This window comes from Triticum dicoccoides, chromosome 6B (assembly GCF_002162155.2).
Source record: "Triticum dicoccoides isolate Atlit2015 ecotype Zavitan chromosome 6B, WEW_v2.0, whole genome shotgun sequence".
NCBI classification, from domain to species: domain Eukaryota; kingdom Viridiplantae; phylum Streptophyta; class Magnoliopsida; order Poales; family Poaceae; genus Triticum; species Triticum dicoccoides.
The window spans coordinates 48,604,522-48,621,554 of NC_041391.1; the positions used below are offsets into that span (position 1 = coordinate 48,604,522).

Consider the following 17,033-nt stretch of genomic DNA (forward strand, 5'->3'; position numbering starts at 1 on the left):
TAGTAGCGCGGGTACGGGCCGCGCTACTACTATAAGTTAGCTGTAGCGCCTTATTAGTAGCGCGGCCACCCGCGCTGCTGCTAGCCTCAAAACCCACGCTACTATCAAAGAATGGAAAAAATGTATGGACAGTCGTAAGGAGGTTCTTGGAAGCAAAAGGAAGCGAAGCGCAAGAATTGGATAAGGATGATCTCCATTCTCCATAATGGAGAGTCAAGGTCCATATTGTTTTATGCTATTTTACCTTAAAGAGGGTATTTAGGTCCTACCTAATATTGACGATCATGTGCTAAGAACAATTAAGTAGGGTTGGTTCGATGACTATGAGGATGATGATCGTATGACTTGTTATTAATAACGAGTAGAAGTTGTATGATGATGATTAGTATGACTTGTTATTATATATGATGATGCATGATGCGAGCATAAAGAGTTATTATATATCAGCGGGTGAAATGAACATGAATTGGATTAAAGTGAAGGCAACATGTGGTGCATGTCGAAAGTAATACTTGATCATTATTACTTTCGACATGCACCACATGTTGCCTTCCCTTCAATCTAAGCCATGTTTAGGCATAGCAATAGCATTGGTAAACCAAGCACGGAGATATAAGAGAGGACACTTCTCTCTATTAGCTAGCTAATAACAACCTAAATTAACCCCCAAAACCCGTAAACCAGCCTCTTTCAAAAAAAAACCTCAGCTTCAGCCAGCTGCTGACGCGTGGATGCCTTTTGGTCCCGGTTGATGTCACCAACCGGGACTAAAGGGCCCCCTGCCTGGGCTGGCCACAGCGGCCACGTGGAGGCCCATCTGTCCCGGTTCGTGTAAGAACCGGGACTAAAGGCCAAGGGTATTAGTAACGACCTTTTAGTCCCGGTTCCTAAACCAGGACAGAAGGCCCTTACGAACGAGAACAAATGGCCCTTTTTCTACTAGTGACAGTCAGACTCAGTATTGTGAGCGTCATCAACAAAACCGGGGCGCCAAGCTGTTGCTGCTGCCGGTAACAATAGCCTGAGAAACAAAACACAACACCACATCTTGCGACTGAATATTTCAACACTGGCCCAACAACTAATCCCTACAAACAAAACACTACAAAAACTAGACATTGAAAAGGTCTGATGCTTCAGGAAAAAAACATGGTCCTATAATAAGTTTACATTTTGTTACATTGGGCCACAGCCATAAATGGCTCTGAACAGGGGAGCAGTTAGCTAAAATTAAATGGAAACGGCATTGCACGACTGTGATAATGCCCGCCGTAATGCTTTAGCATGGCATTGGCTGCAAGGCTCCATAACAGTTAACTTAACTGTAGATGGAACTTTATTCTCAATGTATGTTCTGATAGCCGAGAGTGCCCTGGGGGTTTCCATAAGAATACCAACCCCCATTGGCATACACCAATCGTACTTGCTGTCATCATAACACCTATGCCCATAAATGGTGTCCAATGTAAGACACTCAAGTGACACCGCGTTCTTGAGAATATAACATGTCAGTTCAATCAAGCACTTCGCAGAGCTGAAACCCCTGATCTTCACGCTCTTGAGGCAGCTATGGCGGTGTTCAGGCATGTGCCTCAGTTGAGAATCAGCAAAGATTGGCTTGTGCAACATACGCAACTGAGTCACCTGACAATAGATAGAAAGGATAATATGATGTGAGTTAAACGGACCCAGATGCTTTGCAGGATGAAATGAATATAAACAGCGACAGCGCCTTACATCTAATATCAAAGTCTCCAAGGAAGGAGAAGCATCCAGGAAAGAAACCAGAGAAAAATAGTCATATGGCCGGTACTCGGTTGTTCCTGTTCTCAAATTAACGTTGAGGTGCTTAAGGTAGAGGAATTTGGTAGGCAGCATTGGTGCATCGACCACCTGCAAACAAAAAATGTCATGTATCAGATACACTATACCAGGGATGACTAATGTAACCTGCATATTGCGGAGAATATATACCTCCCACGGTGATTCTATGACAAGAGTTTCAATATTTGGCAGCATGGGTGGCAGCTTGGCACAGGCATCACGGATAAGGTTGTCTTGTTGCAAGTATAAATCCTTCATTTGCAATGTTTCCACAAGTGAGAAGTCTAACCTGCTTCCTCTAAGGTAAAGACTAGAGAGATTTGGTGCTTTGCTCTCTATCACTGTCAATCTCTCGCATTCTAAAACACTAAGCACAATGAGGCGCTGCAGGGCACAAGATAACTTCAGACACCTAATCTCAGCGCAACTAGTAAGATCTAATAGCTCCAAAGCAGGAGAGTTGGAAAGAAGGCACTCTAACTCATTCCACGTAATGCTCACACAGCACAGGTACAGCCTTGTCAGGCTTCTCAAGGGGCCAAGTTCAACTGTGGGATGGAGGTCACAAAAACGAAGTGAAAGGTGCTTAAGTGAGTTTCCAACCCTGTCAGATAAAAGAGCGCATGGGAAGTTGTATTTTCTCATTGTTTCAGTTTCAGACAACACGAAGGTGAGTTCTTCAAGCCCAGGCTTAAGAGCAATCTGAAGCCAACGATCAAAATAACTGAAGTCATCGAGCCCATTCTTTTCATTGTACTCAAGCTTGAATGTTTTCAAGCTGCCTTTGTGTTTCCTGAGAATGCAGTCAACCTTGTGGTGGAACTTCTCGCCACTCGCACTCTTCAAGCCAATTGTATACTTATTAAATATGAGATTGGAATGACATCTCCAGGAATGTAAAAAGGCTTGAGATAGGCAAGCAGCACGAGCAGCTTCACGCATTGGCATTAAGGAGTGTATACGAAGCAATATGTCCTGCACACACAAGAATTGGATAAAAGATCAAAATTGGAAGTGTAAGGTCAATGGTACAATTGGAGAAAGAAAAACAGTAGAACCACACGAATAACATTGTACCCAGGTAGCCCTTCACAGGGTGCACTGATTTACATAGGTAGATAGTGCAAAGGAACGCAACTGTGCTAGGTTAAACTCAGCAATGCATAGAGATTTTTTTTTCTAACATTATTACTGGCTTTTTGGAGGTGGAGGACAAGGGGGAGACAGTTGCTAACAGCTCACACCAATTAAGTACTTCATGAAATATACTTTTGCTTGCATCAGTTGCCAGCCAACAATGATGTTTCTGTGCAATTTGGAGTATGTTATTGTGCAATAATATGTTTATAAATGGGTTAAAACAGTGACGAAACAGATATGAATATGTAATTTCAGCGTAGGGTACAAATAGCATATCAAAACTGAAAAGTTAAACAGATGGAAGTCTATGAAATGACACTGACATTGCATGAAAAACATGAACCTGGGCAACTAAGATGAAGAGATAATTGTTCAAGAAGACCATGAAGATAAAGAAGAAAAAAAAGGCAGAAAATGCAGAGTTCAATTCATAAATAGCTTTAGGTAGCACAAATTGCACAAAAGCTAAAAATCAACCCTACAGCATCTATAGTGCAATTGTGAAAGTTTTGATGTCTTTTTGTAGATTTAGGTAGCGCAATAGCAGAATCAAATATTTTGGAAAAGGTTCTGCAGCAGGTGGAAAGATTAATCATTTTACAAATTTCTGTGATGAATATCCCAATCAATTATCGCATGAACTTTGTTACAGCGCAACACTAGCTTCATAGTGCTAATCAAAGCTTCCTGTTCACTTTTACAAGACATACTAAATCAAATCATAATGGTTTGTTGATAGTTACAAAATCATAATGATTAGCGAGTGCATTTTATATAAGAACCCAATTGTATCATTTTGAGGCACTCACAATTACTCCCTCCGTCAGGAAATACTTGTCGGGGAAATTGATAAAAATGGGTGTATCTATAACTAAAATATATCTAGATACATCCATTTCTCGGACAAGTATTTACGGACGGAGGGAGTATTATTACACTAGTTGTTGATGAAAGTGTGAATTTGGATTTTGGAGTGCAAAACTGCACCTTGTAAAAATGAAGGGAGGTAGCAATTACTAAATCACTCAGTTATTAGTACCAAAGCACCTAAATTGCGCACGAAATTCTGGAAAGCTGTGTTGGACATGTTACCATGCTTTGCAGAGAGACCAGCTACAGCTATAACAAATTGTCGAGTTTCTCATTGGTTGAGTAAAAAAAAATCATCTTTTTTGTGTTATATGTAGTAGGATGTGACCAAAAATAACTTGTCTCTGTTACTACATTAATATGTGACCAAAAGGATCTTTTCTCTGTTTTCAAATCGTAATAATATGCAGCTAGTCTAGCATAGTCCCGAGAATTAGTCCTTTTAGAGCAGTCCCGGTGACATTATGCTTGAAAAAATGAACGCCTCCGTTACCTCAGGGAGCTCTGGGATTGCCATTCTCTTAATTTTGCCAGATTCAGAGTCGTCATCTTGTTGACAGGGCGATCCCTTCCTTTTACCCGTCATTAAGGCCATAAGCCGACCTGAGACAGGGGAAACAAAAGGAGTATGATCATGGTACCCAATCTCTTGACATGGATAGAAGAAAGCAGAAAAGGCACCCAATCTCTTGACTGTTTCCCCTAGTTGAAACTCCCCGTTGCTTCCTCGAGCAAAAAAATTACAACTTTCAAAGAGCCCGATTGGAGAACAAAACATGGACCCAGCCAAACGTAACAGAGAGGGGCGGGGGGGCTTACACTGGGCTCGAATTTGATGCCGACGCCGCTGCCGGTCGCGCTGCAGAGACATGAGCCTGTTGAGCGCAAACAGCCCCATGGATGAGCAGACGACGGAAGGAACCTTCCTCCCTCGGATCTGGCCGAGAAACCACTTCAGATCTCGACACCTCCTTCAGATCTCAACTTTTCTCCTGCTCTCCTCTCATTATAAATCTTTGTTTTTGGTTCCGTTTCGAACTCAAATTCGAGCCGGCGCCGGAGCGGTCGGGCGGGGCTATCTACTCCACCGAAACAGAGTAGGCAAAGAAAGGAAGAGCATAACTCTACCAAACCCTAGGTGCGGCTATCTTTCCTATTCTTTTCTCTGTATACTTTTTTTTTTTTGGAGGGAATTCTCTGTATGCTTTCTTTCCCACCTTGTTTGCGATTGGCCGGCCCAAGATCTGTTCTTTCCCACCTCGTTTGATCACTGGGCCTACAGCGAGCGCTCCAGTGGAACGACCCAATAGGAGGAACCAGTTTTCGGGACGCACAGGCGGATATCCGACTGGGCCGGCCCAACCTAGCGACCAGCAGCAACGAGCGCGAGTCTGGGAGACGGGAGCTCCTTCCTGTTCGGGGGCCCCGACAACTTAAGCGCCCGCGTGCCCACCACTACAACAGCTGCACTATTCTCGACATTAATAGCTCTAAAGCTATAAGAACAATGTAGCAGCGCTATTTATTGCATAGTTCCTTTCGATCTACTGTATCACTTAGTTTGAACAAAATATGTGAATTTGAAAACAGTCGTAATGTTTTAAGAAAAGTTCACCAATTTTTCTAAAAATTTCACGAAAAAAGGAAAAAAGTTCATCAATTTCGAAAAAATGTTCATCAACATCGAAAAAAGGTCACGAATTTGAAAAACAAAGTTCATTGATTTAGAAAAAAAGTTCAACAAATTGGAAAAAATTCATGATTCTGAAAAAAGTTCACTTGAATTAAAAAAATTCATCGAATTTGCAAAAAAAATCACGAATTGAAAAAAAAGTTCATCAAATTTGAAAAATGGTTCACAGATTCTGAAAAGGAGTTCATCAGTTTTGAATAAAAGTTCATCGATTTGAAAAAGTTCATCAAAATTTTAAAAAGTTCATGGATTTTAAAAATAACTTCATCAAATTTGAAATAAGCTCATCAAAAATTGAAAAACAATTCATGGATTTAAAAAAAGACCACCAAAATTGAAGAAAGTTCATCGAATTCTAAAAAAAAGTTCGTTGATTTGAAGAAGTGCATGTATTTGCAAAAAATTCGTCGAACCAGGTCTAAGAAAAAATAAAAAGAGAAAACAAAAAAAGGATCAAAAAAAGGGAAAAAAGGAAAGAAAAGAATAAAAAAAAGGAAAATGTTGCAACTTGCCGCAACCTGCTTTGTGGCGCGGTGGTTACACCAGTATGCATCGATGAGGGAGGTCCCATGTTCGAATCGCGACCGACTCGCTTTAATTTTTGCGAATTAAAACATAGGGACAAAAACCTACATGGGCCGGCCCACATCCGGGACGCTTCAGGCGCCAAGCATTCGCACTGGCGATCTCCCCCGAGCGAGGCAGCCGGTATTGAGAACCTTCCAAAAGGTTCCTTGAACCAGTTTTTTATTTTTATACCAGTTTAATGGTTTTCTTTTGGTTTTATTTTATATATTTTGTTTTTCTTTAATTTATTTTTTCTTTCTTTCTGTTTCTTTTTCTTTCTTCTTTTCTTTTTTTCCTGTTTTCAGTTTTCATCTTTTTTTTCTCTTTTTTTTAGATTTGGAAAATTGTTCGACAGGTTCAAAATTTGTTCGTGTTTCTAGAAAACGTTAAATTTTTTAAAAATGATCGTGTTTTGGAAAAAAATGTTTGGGCTTTAAAAAATTATTCTTATTTTACATGAAAATATTTGGAATGTTTTTGTTCATGTTTTTCACAAATTTTAAAATGTTCTTGTTTTCAAAAATCCTTCACAAATTACAAAAACTCTTCATATTTGCATTTTTCCAGGAGTTTTAATTTTTTCCAGTTAAAAAAATCGTGTTTGCGAATTTTATTCAGGAATTTCAAAATATGTTCACATTTCCTAATTTTGTTTTGGAATTTGGAAAAATGTTCCTGTTTAAAAAAATGTTCATGATTTTCAGTAAAAGTTCTCGTTTTTCAAAGTTGTGTTTCAAAAAGAATTACTGTTTTCTTTATTAGTTTATAATTTCAATAAAAGTTCACCAATTTCAAACTTTGTTCTTGTTTTCAAAAAATGTTCACAATTTCATAAAATATTCGTGTTTCAGAAAATGCTCTTTTTTCCGAAATTTGTTCAGAATTTCAGAAAAATGTTCGTGTTTCAAAAAATATTCAGCAATTTCAAAAAATGTTCTTGTTTTCAGGAAAAAACACAGATTCAGAACAATGTTGATGTTTCTAAATGTTTGCGGTTTCAACATTTTGGTCGCAATATCAAAAAATATCCCCATGTTTTTTGTTCTCATTTCCAAAAAACATATGAATACAAATCTCAACTTTGAAAAATCCTTTTTTTTGGAAATACGTGAATATTTTCTAAGACCTTGTTGTGTCCTAAATTCCTAAATTTTTCTTCAAAGTTGCAAACAGTTCGTATGTTGCCTTTTTGTATTTCCCATGTTGTTTGTAATATAACAAAAAAATATTGTGACATTTCAAAACTGTTCGCAACTTTGAAGAAATGTTTTTCCAAATGTCAACCTTGCGGTGTATTCTTATAGTGTATCGCGCCTTTATGTACAGCAGCCACCCGCTAGATTAGTGGGTAAAGTCTCACAGTTATGACTCCGCTGTGTTGGAGGTTGCGGGGTCGATTCCTGTTGTTCTCGTTTGTTTAGAGCTATTTTTTGCGCGGCCCAATCGCGCGTCCACCTTGTGCGTCGAGTTTCTGTACGACGCAAAATGCGTCCGATAGAAGGTCCCCTCTCTTTGCGTCAAATTGTTGTCCGGACGCACTGGGAGGAAGCCTGACTGGGCCGGCCCATAGAGCTGTAGGAAAGGAAAACAAAAAGAGAGACAGGCGCAATGGAAGGAATCAAACCGGCAGCCTTTGCAAATGCGTACTCCCAACCACAACAGCTAACTAGGCTTGTCGCACAACAGCGCGCATCTGAAATAACCTAGCACAACCGTCCAACTGGATTTGTAACTGTACCAAACCGGAAATAGTTACGCTAGTGAACATCTTAAATAATTGCACATTTTTTTTCTGAAAGTGTATATTTTGAAAAAAGTTCGAACATTTTTTGAATATCTTGAAAAAAATCGTAGATAGGAACATTTTTTCGAATATGCAAACAAAAAACTGAATTAGATGAAAACGTTTTCGAAAAACGTCAATTATCTTTTGAAATTGTGAACAAATTATGAAATTCCAAACAAATTTCTAAACCGCGATTTTTTTAAAAAATATTTGTAAATGGACATTTGATGAAAATATGAAACTGCAGACTTTTTTCGAAAAGTTTAAAACGGAACTTCATGAAATATCTAACAAAAAAATTGAAACCGCAATCATTTTTTGAAATGCCTGAACACTTTTTCAAACGCGAACATTTTTTTAATTTCGCATCAAATTTTGCAAACGCGGAAATATTTTACAATTCGAGAAGTATTTTTGAAATATGAACATTTTTTAAGTTTGTGAAGAAATTTTCAAATACAAAAACATTTTTTGAAATTCTTGTACATTGTTTGAATTTTTCAACATATTTTATAAAGTGGAACATATTTTAAAATCTGAAAAAAAAATTGTATTCTAAAAAAAAGACAAATATCAACATGAAAAAGGAAAAAGGCAAAAAAAAGAAAAACAGAAACGAAACAGAAAAAAGGAAACAACAAAAGGAAAAGAAATAAGAAAAAACAAAAACAATAAAAAGAAATACCAAAAAACAGAAAAACCCGGCTGAGAAACTCTAGAAGGTTCCAAAAACCGGAAACGCTGCAACCCGTTAATGGGCCGGCCCAGGTCATCGATCGATCGCTAAGTCTGTGCGAAAGGTCCATACTTTGAAACATTGTGCGGACCTCCTCTTCGGCGCCTTAGGCGCCGCTTTGCTTCACTGGCGCTCATAGCAGCCTCGAGTGGGCCGACCCGGCCAGCGCGCTCGCTCTTTCCCTTCCGTTGGACTGCGTTCGTTCGTTTGTCTCTTTGTTATTTTTGTGTTTGTCCCTTCGCTCACAAATCTGAAAAAACATGGATTAGAGAAATTACGAATTTGAAAAGTTCAGAAATTCTAAATCATTCATCAATTTTGAAACACATTTCATAAAAATCAAGAAAGTTCATCCAGTTTGAAAAAGTTCGTCGAGTTTAAAAAGAGTTCATCGAATTTCAATAAAAATTCATGGAATTTGAAAAAAGTTCGTCAAAATTTGAAAAAAAGATCATGAAGTTTGAAAATAGTTCACCGATATTGCAAAATTTTTAATTCAATTTAAAAAATGTTATCAAAATTGGAAACAAAGTTCATAGCATTTGAAAGTTCATCAAATATGAAAAAGTTCATTGAGTTGAAAAAGTTTATCGAATTTTAATAAAAGTTCATGAAATTTGAAAAATGTTCATCGAGTTTGAAAATAGTTCACCGATTTTGAAAAAAGGTTCATTGAATTTGAAAGAAGTTCATCGAAATTGGAAAAAAAAGTTTATCAAAATTTGAAAAAAATTCATCACATTTGAAAAATAGTTCATTGAATTTGAAAAGTTCCTCAAAAAATGAAAAAACGTTCATAAATTTTGCAGAAAAAAATTATAAAGAAAGTAGGTTTCTCGAATGAGAAAAAGGAAAGAGAAGAGAGAAGAAAACAAAAAAAGGAAAAAAGAAAATAGAAAAAGGAAGAAGACATGAGAAGAAAAGAGAGAAGAAGCTTCAATTTAGCACTAAAGGTGATGGCAGCGGGGTGGTTAGCGCAGCGAGTATCGACCGGGATATACCCGGGAGAGAATTCCTTATTTAGCCCTTTCTTAAAGTTTGCATACTATGTTTCCGTGTGTATAGTAGGTGTGCTGTAGTAACTCAAACTAATTCAAGTTAATTGTGATTAACTTCAGCAGGCCGTCGCTGGTGTATATGTATTTGCATTTGCTTACGTCAAGGAGCTAGCTAGCTAGGAGTGTAGCATGTGTTACAAGACATACTGCAAAGGAATCCAAATCACTATTAATTTCATTGATGACCAATCCTTATACACAATTGGAGGGGACGCAAGTGAACAGGCGCGTCCGCTCGATGGGGATTGAAGCAACTATCGTGACTGTCGCCAGATTGGCAACGCACGTGCAGTTACACAAGAGAGGATTATCTCCTTAGTTACAACATTAATTAAATCCTAACACTCCCCCTAATCCACGCTTGTCTTTGTGATTGATCATCCTTGAAATAGTCTCCTCCAAAAACCCTGCGGGAAAAATATGACGAGATATGCATAATGTGCCATGAAAAACTCCTTCCAAAAATCCATGGGAAAATAAGGAGAAAATGACATACCATAATGCTTGTATTACTATTGCCTCATTAAAAACCTTCTATGAGAAACCATTCAAGAAATACTCATAAAGGAAAAGAGTACAATATCTAAGATCCAAAGATCTTAAACAGGTTATCATATGGGAGTACACTCCCCCTGAATATTGCATTCACAAAGTCATATCATAGCAAGCCCATTAACATAATTCTATAATGAAGAACTTGATAAAGACTTTGTGAACAAATCATCGAGATCATTACACGACTTTATTTGCAAGATATTTAGCTCCCCCATTTCTTTCCAACTCATGGGGATAAATAATTTTGGAGCAATACACATTCTAATTTTGCTCTTTATAACCTATATGTATCTGTGTAATACAAACAACATTATCTTCATAGATAATGGTGGGTGGTCCCTACCAACCAATCTCACTTGAACTTTCAACAAAGTTCATCATTCCGTGAAGTCACATACATTCATGTGAGACTTCATACAAATCAACGGTTTCAGAATGACTAGTGGATGCAGCCACTAAAATATATCTTCTCGACTTCCCAAAGAAGGTCACACCTTCATTCGAGGAGACATAAACCAGTCCATGATATAGGATTATGGGGATGAAATATATACCCAGCATCACAATATCCAACCATGGTCATATCTTGATTTTTATCATAAAATAAACCAAGATGTTGATGTCCAAAAGATATGCAAAAATATTCTTCACACCAACCCAATGGCTTTTAATCAGTGATGCATTGTATCTAGCCAATAAAGTCACTACTAACGACATACCAGGCCTGGTGCAGTTTGCTAGATACATCAGTGCTCTCATTGCACTGCGATATGGAAACTCACATCCGAATATCTCTTCATCACTGTCGTTAGGACTTAATGGTTCCTTATGGAAGTAAGACACACATTGGACCATCTTACTAATGCATCCAAAAGCACTTATGAAATATGTGAATATTCCATATAACAGTTGAATTGGATCACATATATATCTCCTATCCAAGGAAATCTAGTGGCTCATCTTCTTTCGTGAGATAAGATGGCCTTGCGATTAGTTTCCTAGTTTGCACACATCGTGCATACATAATTCAATGAATTTGGAAAAATCACACCGTTAGATTGTGTCCAATTGAACCATCAATAATTTTCTCATCCTCCCAATACCAGGATGACCAACGCAATCATGCCATATCTTGAACTTCTTAAGATTCTACAAAATTGTCTTATACGCCAAAGTGTATCCAATTTAATATATGTATAATACAATCCACAGTATAGAGAAGCATTTATTCTAGGACTTCATTCAAATCCTTTTTGTTGAGTCATGAGTAGTCTTCCAACCTCGCTCATTATATGAGTTTCAACATAGAAACCATTGCGAATATCCTTAAAACTCAACAAGGTATGAGTAGAATCTTGATGCATGAATGCATCCATGATTATCATATAGTACCTATAGGGAGTGTAATTGTGGCTTTGACCAGAACCAACAATTACAATATCACGACCATAACTTGTCATGACACTTCCATTACTCTTCTCAAGAGTACGACAATACTTTATCTCCCTTAATATTGTGTTAGTAGACCCAGTTTCCACTTAACACATTTCCTTCTCAGTTGGGTTATTTAATAGGTTTCTATAGAGTTCAATACACATATAAACTCATATAGATATACATGCATTATATGTCACTAGGGGCGAAGTCCACTAGTATGTCATCGACACTAAGTAGTGGTCCTTCCTTTTGCCGAGCATGCTCCTGGTTACCCGCATTATGAGGAACATCTCAGAAACTTACAACCATAGGGAAATAACCATTATGTAAAGTAAGCTTAATACTGGTTCCCATGAGCCTTTTGCCCTTGGCAATTGGTTGCATGTACTGATCCACCAAATGGTCGGAATATCACGTTTCCTTGTAGTGTGAATCATACAACCACGCCTATAGCAGTTGCTAGCCTTGTCATTGTTCTTGAAATGACTTTTGCTCTTTTTAGCTCCATTCTTACTCTGCTTCTCATCACGTCTCCACTTCCTTTCACAATTGACGGAATTCTTTGGTCAAAATCCTCAAACAAGGATTGAAAGTGGAGATCATTTCCTCGATGAGATTGCCATCTAAAACTGCGCAATTGCATAATCTCAAACTTTGAGTAGATTTGATGCCCATCAGAGTTGTATGTTACCACAGACTCAAAGTCGTGGAATCGGACGAATGTCCATTTGCCATGCCCTTCATGTATAATCACCACTCTCTATTGATCCCAACAGATCAGGGTGTGAGATGTGAGATGAAGGGCAATGCAACATACTATGCTATATTAGCTATAGTAGGAGCCATTTGAGAATGTGCGCTTATAGTGGAACTGAGATTCAAGCAAACTCCAGTAAATTCATTCAGTATATGTTCATCATATCATGCATGAAATCTTCATGCCCATTAATTTACTCGATAGTAAATTTTCAAGTATTATCAACATATAGCAATTACCTAATTGCTGAATCAATATGTTGATATACTTATGTGCTTTACGACACAGTAATGCACCATAAACAGCTGTAAAAAAACACATAGGTGCAAATGTTGCATCGCTCAAAGCTAAAAATAGAAAAGAGAAGCAGAAAAAAATTGGTACCGAGTCAAGTACCCAAACCAGTGGCTTAACACCACGTTCTCTGTTTCTCTCTCTTCTTTTTCTTTTACCCGTGTGACCTTTCGGCCTAGCCCACCTGATTGTAGCATATTTGAGACGCCTTAGTCTCAGGGCCGTGGACGTTCCAGAAGAAAACATGGATTCATATGGGACTAGATCGGCAACGCGCCTTGGCGCGAGGGTGCCAGTCCCAACGATACAGTCAAGCGGTGGAAGATCAAACGGCATGATGCATGTGTACGACGGCAAATTTAGCACATGAAACAGGACAACCGATTATCGGGTTCAAGGGTAGGAAGAAACACTCACTTTGTACCCAAAGAGTAGCATCATCGAGTTCAACACGGTCATGAGATCATAAAAGCAAACCCTTCCCAGAAGCAAGGCAGCATCCAATAGTGGCAATGGAGCCGATAGAACTACAAAGCCATAGGTTAGGCATACAACGGATAACTTGGCGGTTCAATTGCCTCCACTAGTGCCATTCCATTTGAGATGTGATGCCAGAAATGACCAACAAAATATCGGTGACATCTGTCCTGCTTCCAGATGCCTCTATTTTGTGCCCATCAAATTGGCAAAATTTCTCATAACTCTTAAATATATCACTTTAAATATGAAAACTGATACATGCACACATATGTAATGAAATTAAACTTGACTAATACAACAACAGAGTGAAAGTCTCATGAATATTAGAAGAAATGTTACAAATGTTGCATCCTTTTGACACAACCAATCCAAAGTGACTATTTCTATCAAATGAATCCTTATACACAACTGGAGGGGACGCAGGCGCGTCCGCTAGATGGGAGCGAGGGAACTGTCGTGAGTGTCGCCAAATTGGCAATGCACGTGCAGTTACACAAGAGAGGATTATCTCCTTAATTACATCAGTAATTAAATCCTAACAGCATGCATCACCTCGTGCACTCGCGAGAGGCTGATGGTACGTACGTACGTTAGTACATGCAGCAAGAACGGTACGGTGGTGCTGCTAAAAGTCCCTTATTTGTTTATTTTTGCAGGAAATTAAAGTCCCTTATGCATGCATGCATACCGTGTTCATATCTGCAGTACAATAGTACTTCCTCCGTTCCTAAATATAAGTCTTTGTAGAGATTTCACTATAAACCACATACGGATGTATATAGATGCATTTTAAGTGTAGATTCATTCATTTTACTTCGTATGTAGTCCACCTAGTGGAATATCTAAAAAGACTTATATTTAGAAACGGAGGGGATATTTGTCTATATGCGAGGCAGTTGCGAGCCTGTCATGCCGAATAAACGAATCATCCTTTTTCGCCATGTATAATATCAGGGGTAGAATGGTCTTTTCATGTTGCACTTAACGCCGTTAGTGGTCAAAATATACAGAAGTGTCAAATAGACATTAGGTGTCAAATAAGGAAGAAAATATATTATGGGTCAAATAGGGAACCAAATTTTAAGTAAGGGCCAAATAAGGAATTCTCTCTATACCAAGTGTACAAATGGGGTGTGCGCCCTGTACCAAATAGCCGAATAGGATTTAGCTGAGTCTGGAGAGCTCAAAAATAGTCGAGTTCTTTCGGCGCCAACGACAGTAACCACTACGCCATCGAACAATTAGTGCTTTCTAAGTTGTTTTTTTATTGTTCTCTTCAGTTGTGGGAATCCTCCGGTTTTCTAAAGCTTCCCAAACCGGCTTTTTTCCCAGTTCGCTGGTCATTTCCGGGGCGGTTTTAGTCGGGTTTTTCTTTTTTTAAATGCAGGGTTTTTTTGAATTATGTTTTTCTCAAAATTGGTGACTTTTCATATTTTGCGTTTTTAGTAAAATTGATGATATTTTTTCAAAATAAATGAACATTTATCGATTTTACAAACATTTTTAAAATTTGATGAACTTTTTCATATTTAATGAATTTTTTTCCAAAATAAATGAACCTTTTTCAAATTTTACGAACCTTTTTTCAAATTTGATGATTTCTTTTCAAATTTAGTGAACTTTTATCAATTAGATGATTGGTGTCTCCTACGCAACTTTATTCTTGTAGACTCGTGTTGGGCCTCCAAGCGTAGAGTTTTGTAGGACAGTAGCAATTTTCCCTCAGGTAGATGACCTAAGGTTTATAATCCGTGGGAGGCGTAGGATGAAGATGATTTCTCTCAAACAACCCTGCAACCAAATAACAAAAAGTTTCTTGTGTCCCCAACACACCAAATACGATGTTAATTTGTATAGGTGCACTAGTTCGGCGAAGAGATGGTGATACAAGTGTAGTAATAATAGTAGATATTAATTTTTGTAATAGGAACAATAAAAAATAGCAAGGGAATTAATGAGTAACAAAAGTGAGAACAAACGGTATTGCAATGCTTGAAAATGAGGCCTAGGATCTGCACTTTAGCTAGTGCAATCTCTCAACAATGCTAATCTAATTGGATCATATAACCATCCCTCAAAGTGCGATGAAGAATCACTCAAAAGTTCCTATCTAGCGGATAACATAAGAAGAAATTGTTTGTACCTATTCTTTTCGATCGATCTATCCAAGAGTTTGTACTAAAATAACACCAAGTTATTCTTTCCGATCGATCTATCAAGAGTTCGTACTAAAATAACACCAAGTTATTATTTTCGATCGATCTATCAAGAGTTCATACAGATTCATCATACTCAATCCAACACAAAGAACCTCAAAGAGTGCCCCAAGATTTCTACTAGAGAAACAAAGACGAGAACGTGCATCAACCCCTATGCATAGATTACCCCAATGTCACCTCAGGAATCCGTGAGTTGAATGCCAAAATACATATCAAGTGAATCAGTATAACACCCCATTGTCACCACGGGTATTCATATGCAAGACATATATCAAGTGCTCTCAAATCGATAAAAGTATTCAATCCGGTAAAACGAAGTCTCAAAGGGAAAACTCAATTCATCACAATAAGATAGAGAGGGAAAAACACCATATGATATAACTATATTAACAAAGCCCGCGATACATCAAGATCATGACATCTCAAGAACACGAGAGAGAGAGAGAGAGAGAGAGAGAGAGAGATTAAACAAATAGCTACTGGTACAAACCCTCAACCCTGGGGGTGGACTACTCCATCCTCGTCGTGGTGGCCGCCGGGATGATGAAGATGGCCACCGGTGATGATTCCCCCCTCCGGTGGAGTGCCAGAACGGGGTCTAGATTGATTTTCGTGGCTACAGAGGCTTGCGGCGGCAGAACTTCTAACTACGGTTATTTCTAATGGTTTCTCTATTTATAGGATTTTTTGGCGTTGGTTTCACGCGAAGATGGGCCTCGAGGTGAGCACAACCCACCAGGGCACGGACAAGGGCCCAGGCGCGCCCCGGTGTCTTGTGCCCTACTCCTTCACCTTCTGGTCATTCCATGAAACTTCTGGGGTCTCTTTTGTTCAAAAAAATCATCAAAAAGTTTCAGCTCATTTGGAGAACTTTCATTTCTGCACAAAAAACACCACCACGGTAGTTCTGCTGAAAACAGCGTCAGTACGGGTTAGTTCCATGCAAATCATACCAAAACCATATAAAATTGTTGTAAACATGGCATGAATACTTCATAAATTATAGATACGTTGGAGACGTATCAGCATCCCCAAGCTTAATTCCTACTCGTCCTCGAGTAGGTAAATGATAAAAGAAATAATTTATGAAGTGTGAATGCTAGCAAAGTGTTTTATCAATGATAATTTCAATCACTTTTTCTAGCATCATAACAAGAATTCTTTCTCATAGAACTCATCATGGTAAAGTAGCAACCAATTCACATGTTAAGGTTCAAATAATGAATTCTCTTGAAACTCAACAACCCATGATTGCTACTACTCAAAGCATATTCTTAGAACAAATGGCATCCATCGAACACAGAGAAAGATAGGGGCTTAATATTTCGCCTCTGGACCCATTTATCATAGAGATAATTGTCAACAATAATTAATCATGATCAAATATATTTGACTGGTCATATGTGCCTAGATCTTTCCCCACCACATGACGCTTGCCAACTAGAGAATAATCGAGGTTGAAATGAGAATTTATACTATTGACTCTTTGCATAAAAATAATTACTAAAAAGTAAAAGATAGGCCCTTCGCAAAGGGAAGCAGAGGTTGCCATGCGCTTTTTATTTGGATGCCCAAACTCTTAATGCAAAGTAACGTCACGTTATATTGCCCCTTATG

At 38.2% G+C, this 17,033-nt stretch overlaps 1 protein-coding gene across 1 annotated transcript; it reads right to left on the reverse strand.

The window, feature by feature from the left end:
* Window positions 1-1,024: 1,024 nt before the first annotated feature.
* On the reverse strand, window positions 1,025-4,950 carry LOC119324851 (FBD-associated F-box protein At5g56370-like). The gene is made up of 5 exons (XM_037598617.1): window positions 4,654-4,950; window positions 4,328-4,437; window positions 1,975-2,799; window positions 1,738-1,893; window positions 1,025-1,644 (listed from the first exon to the last, which is right to left on the reverse strand). The coding sequence occupies exons 1-5, from the start codon at window positions 4,730-4,732 to the stop codon at window positions 1,231-1,233; spliced, it is 1,584 nt and encodes a 527-aa protein (XP_037454514.1). The 5' UTR covers window positions 4,733-4,950; the 3' UTR covers window positions 1,025-1,230.
* Window positions 4,951-17,033: the final 12,083 nt, after the last annotated feature.

Excerpts from the sequence above, each read along its gene's own strand:
- LOC119324851 (XM_037598617.1), bottom strand. The coding sequence starts at position 4,732 with ATGGGGCTGTTTGCGCTCAACAGGCTCATGTCTCTGCAGCGCGACCGG. Across the intron at positions 1,894-1,974 it reads TCATAGAATCACCGTGGGAG|GTGGTCGATGCACCAATGCT; the intron begins GTATATATTCTC and ends TTTTGTTTGCAG. Across the intron at positions 1,645-1,737 it reads TGGAGACTTTGATATTAGAT|GTGACTCAGTTGCGTATGTT; the intron begins GTAAGGCGCTGT and ends ATCTATTGTCAG.